This window comes from Prionailurus viverrinus, chromosome A3 (assembly GCF_022837055.1).
Source record: "Prionailurus viverrinus isolate Anna chromosome A3, UM_Priviv_1.0, whole genome shotgun sequence".
NCBI classification, from domain to species: domain Eukaryota; kingdom Metazoa; phylum Chordata; class Mammalia; order Carnivora; family Felidae; genus Prionailurus; species Prionailurus viverrinus.
In genome coordinates, this window is record NC_062563.1 from 61,217,997 (window position 1) to 61,231,113 (window position 13,117).

Below are 13,117 nucleotides of genomic sequence, written 5' to 3' on the forward strand. Positions count from 1 at the left end.
AGGTCATGATCCCAGGGTTGTGGGATTGAGCTCTATGTTGGGCACCATACTGAGCATGGAGCCTGCTTAAGATATTCTCTTTCTCTATTTCTCTCTCTTTCTTTCTTTCTCTCTCTCTCCTCCCCTCCCCTGCTCTTGCATGCACTCTCTTTCTTTCAAATAAATAAAAATAAATAAAAGTCTCTCTTTATCTTTAATCTTTGATATTTTAACTAAGTCATGATGTGGAACTCTTTGGGTTCATCTCATTTGGAACTTTCTGTGTTTCCTGAACCTGGATGTCTGTTTCCTTCCCAAGGTTAGGGAAGTTTTTAGATATTACTTCTTCCAATAAGCTTTCTATCCTTTTCTCCCTCTTCTCCCTTTGGAACCCCTATAATGGGAATATTTTTTCACTGGATGTTGACTAAGAGATCCTTTAACCTATGCTCATTTTTAAAATTCCTTTTTCTTTTTGTTGTTTAGCTTGGGTACTTTCTATTACCCTGTTTTCCACATTGCTGATTCATTCTTCTCTGTCTTCTAATCTATTGTTGATTCCATCTAGTGTATTTTTTCATTTTGGTAATTATATTTTTCAACTCTAATTGGTTCTTTTTTAATATTTTCTATCTCTTTGCTGAAGTTCTGAGTTCATCCAGTCTTCCCTCCAGTGTAATGAGCATGTTTATTATCATTACTTTGATATTTTTGTCAGGTAGGTTGGATATTTCCACTTCATTTAGTTTTTTTTTCTAAGGCTTTGTATGTTTTCTTTTATTTGGAGCATATTTCCTCTGTCTTAATTTTCCTTGACTTTCTATGTTTATTTCTATGAATTAGGCAAAACAACTACTTTTCCTAAACTTGAAGTAACTTTCTTGTGTATAATCTTTCCCTTTGTAGGCTGGGTGTGTCTGGTGAATTTCACTGGCTGGCTCAAGCTGTGGCTGGATGGGATGGGGGATCTGGGACACTCAGTGCTGGGGCTGCCCTGGTGGGATGACTGGAGCTAAAGTGAGCATGGTTTTGAGCAGTCCTGGGATTCTCTGCACAGAGGGCATCTTGGTTGGACAGTTGAAGCTGAAGTGAGTGGAAGCTTAAGTGGTCCTGGGACTCCTTGTACAGAGGGCACTCTAGCAGGACAGCTGAAGCTGAAATGCTGAAATGGGTACAAGTCGGGGCAGGGGGGGAGGTGTCTTTCTATATAGAAGGCATTATGGTATGATGGCTGAAGTTGATATGTGTGCAAGTTGGGGCATTCCACGGGTGGGGCATCTTGGCAGGTTGCTGGAGCCAATGCAGGTGTGGGCCTGGAGTGTTCCAGGATGCTTTGTGCCTGTGCCACCTTGCCTGCCTTCTTTTTTTTTTTTTTTTAATTTTTTTTTATTATTTTTTAATTTAAAAAAAAATTTTTTTTTTCAACGTTTATTTATTTTTGGGACAGAGAGAGACAGAGCATGAAAGGGCGAGGGGCAGAGAGAGAGGGAGACACAGAATCGGAAGCAGGCTCCAGGCTCTGAGCCAACAGCCCAGAGCCTGACGTGGGGCTCGAACTCACTGACCGCGAGATCGTGACCTGAGCTGAAGTTGGACGCTTAACTGACTGAGCCACCCAGGCGCCCCTTGCCTGCCTTCTTTTATAGTGAGATTTAAATATCATATTCTATCTTAATTATGGTCATATAAGCCATACATCTTTTTTTTTAACTTCTTTTTCTACAGTATATACCATGCGTCTCTTAATTGTCATAGTCTACCTTCAAATAATATATTACTTCATAGTACACTTTTATTTCCTATGTCCTATCATTTATCCTAATGTTCTTACATTTTACTTCTTCATATATTGTGTTCCCCATAGTGCATTATTATTTTCACTTTAAACTCATCATTTCACTTTAAATAAATTAAAATATGAGGTGAATGAAAGGCTTTTTTATTCATTCACATATTTACTTTTTTTTTTTTCTCTTCATTCCTTTGAGTGGATCCAAGTCTTCATTGACTCTCATTTTCTTTTTGCTAGAAGAATTTCTTTTAAACATTTCTTGCAGTTCTGTTGGCATCAACTCAGGTCTTATTTGTGTTAAAAAGTGTTTATTTCACCTTCATTCCTGAAGAATGTATTTGCTGAGTAGAGAATTATAAGTTGGTAGGAATTGTTTTTTGCTGTTGTGGTTTGTTTTTTTTGAGCATTTTGGCAAAGTTGTTTCTTTTTTCTTAAAGTTTTAATTTAAATTCCAGTAGGTTAATATACAGTGTAATATTAGTTTAAGGTGTACAATAAAGTGATTCAACAATTCTGTACAACACCTGGTGCTCATGACAGGTGAACTCCTTAATCCCTGTTACCTATCCCCACTGAACTTCCTTCTTGTAACTATCAGTTTGTTCTCTATAGGTAAAAGTCTGTTTCTTGGTTTGCCTCTCGCTCTTTTTCTTTTTCCTTATATTCTTCCTGGTGTAGTTTCTAGACAGAAATCTGAAGTCAAGTTCAGCTGGTTAAATTTTTTTTCTCTTTACCCCTGGCTTTCAGCAATAGAATGTTCCACAGTTGAAATTAATGTTGTTTTCCTTATGTTTATAATATTTCATTATAAGTTTCATCGAATTTAGAAAATATTTGACCGTTATTTCTTAAGATATTTTTTGTTTCTTACTCTTTCTCATATTTTCCTGGAACTTGAATTGAAAGTACATTAGATACTTGATATTGCTCAACAGATCATTAATAATCTATACATTTTTCCCCGATCTTCTTATCTTTTTGCCTCACTTTGTATAGTTGCCATTTTTTGTGTCTTCACATTTAGTGATCTTCTGACATATCTGATATGCTGTTAATTCCATTCAGTGAAGTTTTTATTTCAGAGATTATATTTTCATCTTTAGGTAGTCCATTTGGTTCTTTTGAATGTATTTTACTTTTCTTCTTCTTTTTTTCCCTTTAAGTCCTTAAATGCCTATTTGGTGCATTTATAGTATTTGTTTCAGTGTCCTTGTTTGCTAATTTCATTATGTCTGACACATTTGATTCTGTGTTGACTGACTTTTCTCTTGATTATGGATCTCATCTTCCTACTTCTGGCCCCACTTAGTGAGTTATGATTGTATTCTGGATGTTGTTAATTTTACATTGTTGAGACCTGGATTTTGAAAGTATTGGATTTATCTTGCCAAACTAAGTTACTTGACATTCACTTTATTTTTTTGAGGATTATTTATAAACTCCTTAGGATAGCTCTAGAATAGGGATAACGTTTACCCTCTACTAAGATGTGACCTTCGTGGGTTCTCTATTGAGTACCTACTTTTCTGTTGAATGCCTTGTATAGTCAGTGACATCAAAGTGTCTCCACTCTCAATGATGAGATTTTGAATGCATTCTGGCCCTATATCAGATGTGGGAATTGCCTAGCTCACAGTTTTCCTGATAATTGTTCTTTTCTAGGAAGTTCTTTTCCTGGCTTCATTCATGAGTTTCACTCATGTATGTGCAGATTTCTGGAACTCCATCTCTGCATAGCTCCCTTTTCTCTGGTGATCTGCTCCACAAATTCTAGACACCTTGGCTTCCCTGAATTCTGATATTTATCTTTCAAACTCATTGATATAATTAGACTGTGTTTTGGTTCCTTTTCCTTCATCATCCAGAATTTGCACCTAAGCAAGATGCTATGGCAACGATAGGGTTCACCTTGTTTGTTTTCTTTCCCTTAGAGATCATAGTTCTCTGCTACCTATCCATTGTGTGTAAACAAGTTTTTCTTCCTATATTTTGTCCATTTGTCTAGTTGTTTGTGACATTGGGTTAATTCAGACCATATTACTATCTCTTGTATCATGGATGATAGCTGTTTTAAAGCCCTTGTTAATACCATGAGCTTTGTCAATTTTTAATCTATTTACATTGACTGATTTGTATCCTGCTGTAGGTTACATTTCTGCAACTTCACGTGTCTGGTATTTTTTAAATTGGGTGCTGGACATTGTGAATTTTACTTTGTTGAATGTTAGACTTTGTCGTTTTCCTTTTAAGAGTGTTATATTTTTCCTGGCAGGATGTTAAATTGCTTGCAGATCAACTGATACTTTCGAGATTATCTTTAAGCTTTGATGGGGCAGGTTTAAGTTAGCTTTTTCTCTAAGACTAGTATAACCCTACCACTATGGTGTGACCCTTCTGTGTTCTCTATTAAGTGCCCAACCAGGGTGTTCATTAAGGACTCTTCATTTCAGCAGGTTCAAACACATTTTCCCAGCTATGTATCAGCTGTGGTTTTGTTTACTTTAGAGCTCTCTGGGGGTTCTTTCCCAGCCTTCTAGAGTTTGACTCTATATATTCATGGCTGAGTATTCAGTATCAGACTCAAGGAAACTCCTGGGGAAATTTCTGGATGTCTTTTTGTGTGTGTAGACACTTCATTTCTGAAATTATACCCACACATTTCACATGCTTATTTCTGTCTCCTCATATCAGCATATCAACGGTGCTTTGATTGAAATTTCTTTCCCTGAACTGAAGACTAGAAAATTGTCTCCTGATAGAAAGCTGGAATGATTGTAGGGCTCATCTTGTTTGTTTTCCTTCTCTCAGAGATCACAGCCCTGTGCTGCCTGTTGTCCTATATTTGGAAGCATTCCTTCCTTCCTTCCCTCCTTCCCCCTTCCTTCCTTCCTTCCTTCCTTCCTTCCTTCCTTCCTTCCTTCCTAGTTTTCCAGTTGTTAATAGTAGGAGATACATTCAGTCTCGGTTATTCTATGAAGGCTGGAAACAGAAGTATTATATATCTTTTCTTAGTCCTTTTCATCTGTCTCTAATAAACATCATATAGCCTAATTTAAAAAATTCAGTCTGAGAGTATCTTTCTATTAACTGATAAGTTTAATCCATTTGTTTTTGTTTGAATTACTGGCACATTTATATTTATCTTTCTAATTTATTTTGTATTTTGTACTTTCTACTTGTCATGGTTCTTTTATGTTAATTCTTTCCTTCCTTTTATCTTACATATGTTTGTTTTCTTTATGCACTTTCTACCCCCACTATTTATTGGTTCAGAAGTTATATATTCTCTATTCTTTTAGTAGTTAAATTTGTAATATGCATATTTAACAAAATCTATTGTTAGTATTTCCAGCCCTTCTTCTAAACAGTATGTTGTCCTAGGAATATTTGAATATTGAGCACAACATCCTGCTGACTAGTGAGTGTCCTTTCTTATTCTCTCCCTCCCCACCCCCACACCAATCTTTCATAAGGTTGTGTACTATTTTAGATCCACATTGATTTTTTATAGCCTTAAAAATAAATCACTACTTTCATGCAAAAATAAATAAATAAATTACTACTCTTGTTCTTATTCTTTCAGTCAATGCTTATTTATATTCACTTATATGTTTACAGAATTTTTCAACATTGCTTTTTGTGTTCTATTTCTTCCTTTGAAGTTTAATTTCCTTTCTTGAAACTACTCCCTTTCTTTGACTTGTGAGTTAATTTTCTCAATCTTTGCCTAAAATGGATTTACTTTACCCTTATTCTTCTGTATTAGTTTAGCTGAGTATAGAATTCTAGGTTGACAGTTATTTTCTTTTGATAACTTTAAAAGTAATGATAAGTCTGTTCTCATTCTAATTGATCTTTTTTCTAAGTCTACCTTTTGTCATTTTTTTCTTTTAAGATCTTCTTTTTCTCTTTTTAGTTTGACTATCATGTGTATGTATTGTTTGAGGGAGGCTTTGGTTTGCAGTTTTTCAGAGTATTCATGCCTTTTAATAGTTCTGGAAAAATTCTCAGATGTTATTTATTTGAACATTATTGCCTTTAAATTTGCTCTACTGTTTCCCTCAACTTTTATAATATGCTTGTTGGATCTCCTAGTCCAAATTTTTATTAATCTTTCTTATCATAGTTTCCATATGTTTATCTCTCTGTACTGTGCTCTGTGTTTTTAGTATATTCATTCCTCTTCAGCTGTACCTGTTTTTTGATACATTCATTGTTTTTCATTTTCTTTACTACTTTTACCTTCTTTCCAGAAGTTCTGTTTGGTGCATCTTCAGATTTTCGTGGTTTTTTTTCCCCTACATCTCATTCTTTTCAATTTTTTATTTAATATCTTCAAAACTTTTGAGCATATTTTTATGCCTTCTCCAATATTTTGTTCATTAGCTTGAAGTCCTAGAAGTCTGATCCTGGTGTGTGTTAGTTATGTTCCTCTGACTCTCACTCATGGTGGATGGGATCCCCCTGAGTTTTTAGGCTCCTTTGAAGCAGGAATTTCCCCCCTCTAAAGAATCTTACATGGCCAGGGAGATGAGTTTGCTTCTACAAAGGGACTCTGTGTTATCATTGGCGTGGGACAAATTTCATGTTAGAGTTGAGAATTGGGAATGGATAGTGTGAAGTCAAACTACAAAACTGAGTAAAGGCAGACCTAAGTTTTCTTACAGAAGACGTTTTTCCCTATCCAGAGGGTAGAAGAAGATAAACTTTTGCTTATATCTCTTTGAGGTTGAGTGGATTTTTCCTCTGGAGTCTCCTTTCAAAGATTCCAGATTATGTAGAGGTCCCAGAGGCAACTCTACATTAGTCCTACTTCTTATTCCCTGTCTTGCTTGAATTTTGAAACAAGCCTTTTACTGTCACTGGGTCTCCCTACCCCCAACTCTTAGTTTCAGGCCTTATTGTTTGCTTCATGCTCTGTCTTTGTTTTTGTTTGTTTGTTTGTTAGCTTTTTGTTTTTTGTCTTTAGTATATGAGATTGTTTCTTTCCTGCAAGCTCAGCTATGAATTGTGAAAATATTTTTTTCTATTTTATACAAAAAAACCCCAAAACTATTTTCCTCTTAGCTGAATCAACTGTCTTACTAGAACCTGAAATGTTCAGTGTTATCTTTCCAAAACATAAAGCTAGTCATATCACCTCCCTCTTTTCATAAAGGCCATGTAGGAAAGACTCAAAGCTAATATCTTCAATGGGGAAAATCTGAGAGCTTTCTCCCTAATCATGTTAGGAACATGGCAGGGATGTCCACTCTCACCACTGTTGTTCAACATAGTGTTGGAAGTCCTAGCCTCAGCAATTAGGCAACAATAAGAAGTAAAAGGCATTCAAATTGTCAAGGAAGAAGTCAAACTTTGACTCTTTGCAGATGACATGACACTCTACATGGAAAACCTGAAAGACTCTACCAAAAAACTGCTAGAACTGATACATGAATTCAGCAAAACCACAGTATATAAAATCAATGTACAGAAATCAGTTGTATTTCAAAAATCAATAATGAAGCAGTAGAAAGAGAAATCAAGGAATAAATCCCATTTATAATTGCACCAAAACCATAAAATACCGACGAATGAACATAACCAAATAGGTAAAAAGATCTGTATGCTGAAAAGTATAGAACACTTGCAAAAGAAATTGAAGAAGACACAAAGAAATGGAAAAACATTCCATGCTCATGGATTGGAAGAACAAATATTGTTAAAATGTCATTACTACCCAAAGCAATCTACACATTCAATGCCATCCCTATCAAAATTATACCAGCATTCTTCACAGAGCTAGAACAAACAATTCTAAAATTCATATGGACCCAGAAAAGACCCCGAATAGCCAAAGTAATATTGAAAAGGAAAAACAAAGCTGGAGGCTTCATAATTCCAGACTTCAAGCTGTATTACAAAGCTAGTGCTGGCACAAAAACAGACACATAGATCAATGGATGGAACAGAATAGAGAACCCAGAAATGGACCCACAAATGTATGGCCAGCTAATCTTTAACAAAGCAGGAAAGAATATCCAATGGGAAAAAAACAATCTCTTCAGCAAATGGTGTTGGGAAAACTGGGCAGTGACATGCGGAAGACCACTTTCTTACACCATTCACAAAAATAGACTCAAAATGGATGAAAGACCTAAATGTAAGACAGGAAACCATCAAAATCCTAGAGGAGAAAACGGGCAACAACCTCTTTGACCTTGGCTGCAGCAACTTCTTACTAGACATGTATCCAGAGGCAAGGGAAACAAAAGCAAAAATGAACTATTGGGATCTCATCAAGATAAAAATGTTCTGCACAGTGAAGAAAACAGTCAACAAAACTAAAAGACAACAAACAGAATGGGAGAAGGTATTTGCAAATGAAATATTGGATAAAGGGTTAGTATCCAAAATCTATAAAGAACATACCAAACTCAACACCCAAAAAAACAAATAGTCCAGTGAAGAAATGGGCAAAAGACATGAGCAAATTCTATTCCGAAGAAGATATCCAGATGGCCAACCAACACATGAAAAGATGCTCAGCATCACTCATCAGAAGGGAAATACAAATCAAAAATGAGATACCACTTCACACCTGTCAGAATGGCTAACATTAACAACTCAGGCAACAACAGATGTTGGTGAGGATGCAGAGAAAGTGGAACCCTTGCAGTGCTGATAGGAATGCAAACTGGTGCAGCCACTCTGGAAAACAGTATGGAGGTTCCTCAAAAAATTAAAAGTAGAGCTACCCTATGACTCAGCAATCATACTACTAGGTATTTACCTAAAGGATATAAAAATGCTTATTCAAAGGGGAAAATACACCCCAGTGTTTATAGCAGCACTATCAACAATAGCCATATTTTGGAAAGAGCTTAAATGTCCATTGACTGATGAATGGATAAAGATATGCAATAGAACATTACCTGGTGATCAAAAAGAATGAAATATTGCCATTTGCAACAATGTGGATGGACCTAGAATGTATTATGCTAAGTGAAATTAGAGAAAGACAAATACCATATGATTTTAGTCATATGTGGAATTTAAGAAACAGAACAGATGAACATAGGGGAAGGGAAGGAAAAATAGATAAAAACCAAGAGGGAGGCAAACCATAAGAGACTCTTAAATATAGAGAAAAAACTGAGGGTTCATGGAGGGGTGTTGGGTGTGGAGATGGGCTAAATGCGAGATGGGTATTAAGGAGGACACTTGTTGGGATGAGCACTGGGTGTTATATGTAAGTGATGAATCACCAAATTCTACTCCTGAAACCATTATGACACTGTAGCTTTGTGTTAAATAAAATTTAAAAAAGAAAAAAATATTTCATTGGGTAAAAACCTAAATTTTAACCCAGCTTATCAGGCTGACTTGTGAGGTTTTTTTATACCTTTTCAACTGCATCTCCTATCACTCTTCTCTGTGGCTTCTGAGTTCCATTCATACTAGTCTTCTCTCTGTTGTTGGAGCAGAGCAGTGTGTTCCCTCCTTCCACACACTCCCTTTAGGGCCTTTGTACTTAGCATTCCTCCAATTCGAAAAACTCCCTTCCCCAACATACATTGTATTTCTATTCACCATTCAGATCTCAGTTCATGTGTCATTTATCAGGGAACCTTTTCCTGACTTCTCTGATCCTCTTAGTATAGGTCAATTTCCTTTGTCATACAGCTTTTTTCTCTACAAGTATTTGCTTAATATGTATTTATATAGTCATTTCTGTGATTATTTGATTGATGCATGGCTCTCCCATAGTCTGGAATGTCATGAGAGCAAAGACTGTTTTGCTTATCATTGGATATGCATCTAGGTGCATTGACTGGAACACAGAATATACTAAAAAAATGGAATGGATGGGCAGATGGATGGGTAGGTGGATGGATAGAAGGTTGTCTGAAAAATGAGTGAGAAATAGAGGGAGTGAAGAAGGAAGAAAGGGAAAATTGTAGCCAAACAACTTATTCCAGGAACAATTTTTTTGTGCTGTGCACTTATAAAAGCAGAAAAATTTCTTTATTTGTCAGTTCTGTCAGTTTCACACAATAGCAAAAACCTTCTCTGCAGTGCACTTATTTAAGACATGTCTCTGAAACAGTAAAAAGGAGGGTATTATCTTGAGCTTTTGAAAAAATTTATATGACTTGAATCTTATATTACAGTTTTTAGGGGCTCCTGGGTGGCCCAGTCAGTTAAGCTTCCAACTTTGGCCCAGGTCATGATCTTGTGGTTCGTGAGTTTGAGACCCCCATTGGGCTCTGTGCTGACAGCTCAGAGCCTAGAGTCTGCTTCTGATTCTGTCTTTGTCTCTTTCTGCCCCTTCCCTGCTCATTCTCTCTCTCTCTCTCTCTCTCTCTCTCTCTCTCTCTCTCTCTCTCTCTCAAAAATGAAAATAAACATTAAAAAAATATTTTCATATTGCAGTTTTAAAAATATGCTTATTTCCCATAATGTGGATGTATTTTTTTTTTTTTGAGAGAGAGAGAGTACAAGTGGAGGAGCAAGGCAGGGAGAGAGAGAGAGAGAGAGAGAGAGAGAATTTTAAGCAGGCTCCACACTCAGTGTGGAGCCCAATACAGGGCTCAATTTCATGACCCTGAGCTAAAATCAAGAGTTGCACACTCAACTGAATGAATCACCCAGGTGCCCCATGTGGCTGTATTCTCACTTTATACTTGCCCAGAGTCTTTTTTCTCTCAGAGTTATTAGTAAGTGCTAGAGAGCTGTCAGTCCTCATTTTATGATATTATGATCTAGATAAACATTCCATTTAAGAATTGGAAAATGGGTATTGTGAGTGAAACAGTAGTGACTAAAGTTTTGTCTTTTTTTATTTTATTTTTTTATTTTTGAGACAGAGAGAGACAGAGCATGAGCAGGGAAGGGGCAGAGAGAGAGGGAGACACAGAATGTGAAGCAGGCTCCAGGCTCTGAGCTGTCAGCACAGAGCCCGACGCAGGGCTTGAACTCATGAACTGTGAGATCATGACCTGAGCCGAAGTTGGACGCTTAACCGACTGAGCCACCCAGGCGCCCCTAAAGTTTTATCTTTAACAACAATAATACTTATCTTATAGAATAATTGAAACTGTGGCAACAATAGAACTACAGACCAAACATATATGTGTTGCAACTAGCTTTGGAGTTGAGACTTTTAAGTGGGAAAACTTGTTTTCTAAACACATTAAAAATAATGACCATTTGACCACCTTACCTCATGGATTTTATGTATAGACATTTGAAAGCTGTATTTATCTTTCCCAGGGTATTTTGTATGTACTATTATCACCTATATTGTATAAAGTTCCTTATAATCTAAGTGTACTATCAAAAGATTTCCCTCATTTTGTCTTCCATATTGTTGTTTTTTTCAAGTTAAAAAAATATGTGTATATATGTGTATATATATAATTTCGTCTTTGCAGCACTTAAATGCAGAAAGGTCTTACAAGTCCCAGATTTCTACCTTACACAAGTCTGTTGTAAAGATGGAAGAGGAACTTCAGAAGGTTCAGTTTGAAAAAGTGTCTGCCCTTGCAGATTTATCTTCCACAAGGGAACTTTGTATTAAACTTGACTCAAGCAAAGAACTTCTTAATCGACAGCTGGTTGCTAAAGATCAAGAAATAGAAATGGTATGTAATACACTTTTAAGTGGTTCTTTTAATATTATTGCTACTATAAAATTACTATAATCTTAGAAAAACAAATTGTTTTTATAAAATATTACATCAAGCCATGTCTATTAAATTTAGATTTTATTTCTAAAGTCCAAGAGATAAATTTCTAACAGAGCTGTGTTCCAACAATTCATGAAGTAACAGAAACTTTTCCTTTGAGCATGCATTTACTTTTAGCCAGAAGAATTATAAAACACATTGACATAGAAATCAGCAAAGAACTATGAGGTTGGGATTTACTCAACTAATTGTATTCTTTTAAGCTAAATTTATTTTAAGCTATAATTCAGTCGATTGTATCTGCTGACATTGTGTTTGCCACCATGAATAAAGGTTCAAAACATGAATGGATCTAGAGGATATTATGCTAAGTGAAATACACCAGGCAGAGAAAGACAGATACCATATGATTTCACTTATATGTGGAATCTATAAAACAAAACAAATGAATAATCTGACCCATAAATACAGAGAACAAAATGATGGTTGCCAGAGGGGAGGAGTGGGGTGATAGGCAAAATGGGTGAAGGAAAGTAGGAGATACAGGCTTCCAGTTATGGATTAGTAAGTCATGTGGATAAAAGGTATAGCATAGGGAATACATTCAATGGTATTGTAATATTATTCATGATGATAGACGGTAACTGCACTTGTGGTGAGCATAGCCTAACATACAGAGTTATTGAACTACTATGTTGTACTCCTGAAACTAATATAACACATACTCAAAAGAAGAAGAAGAAGAAGAGGAGGAGGAAGAGGAAGAGGAGGAGGAAGAAGAAGAAGAGGAAGAGAAGGAAAAGGAAGAAAAAAGAATAGAAAAAGAGAGGCCTTTTCTCCCGAGGACCTCCCAGTATTGATATGCAAATTATTTGTATGAATGTTATACTAGTAAAAAATATTCAGGGTTTTAGAAAGGGAATTCCTAATTGGCCTACGGGTATCAGGGAGGAGTTCACAAGGATGTACTACTGAGCTCAGAAGGAGTAAAGCACCCATTCAGAGGAAGCAGCAACATAGACAACAGTATGGAGTTATAAATGAATTCTTGGGGCACCTGGGTTGCTCAGTTGGTTAAGTGTCTGACTCTTGATTTCAGCTCAGGTCATCATCTTATGGCTTTGTGGTTTTGAGCCCCACATTGGGCTCTGTGCTGACAGTGTGAAGCCTGCTTGGGATTCTTTCTCCCTCTCCCTCTATCTCTGCACTTCCCCCACTTGCACTGTCTCTGTCTCTCTCAAAATAAATAAATTTAAAAAAAATAAATGAATTCTTGAGTGAATAGTAAATGATTTCCAGTGGCCATTGTGGCATTCACAGGTCAATGTGGCTGGAGATGTATCTGGAGAGATAGTTGGAGCCCTGATCCTAAGGGGATATGTCTACAAGTTGTATAATGTAATTGAATTTACCCAAAGAATACAAAAATACTAATTCAAAAGGATACATGTATCCTGATGTTTATAGCAGCATTATCTACAATAACCAAGTTTTGGAAACAGCCCAAGTGTCCACCTACTGATGAATGGATAAAGAAGAAGTGGCATATTTACACAATGGAATATTACTCAGTCATAAAGAAGAATGAAATTTTGCCATTTGCAGTGACATGGATGGAGCTAGACAGTATTGTACTAAGTGAAATAAGTCAGTAAGTAAAAGACAAATACTGTAT

General features: G+C 36.2%; 1 protein-coding gene across 5 annotated transcripts in view; it reads left to right on the top strand.

Annotated features, from left to right (window-relative positions):
• The window catches only part of TSGA10 (testis specific 10), a 165,257-nt gene that overhangs the window by 126,700 nt on the left and 25,440 nt on the right, over positions 1–13,117 (top strand). For all 5 annotated transcript variants that reach the window (XM_047852597.1, XM_047852596.1, XM_047852595.1 and 2 more), the window contains one exon: positions 11,188–11,397. In XM_047852597.1, coding sequence (XP_047708553.1) covers positions 11,188–11,397 — 210 coding nt within the window. The remainder of the gene's footprint in view (positions 1–11,187; positions 11,398–13,117) is intronic.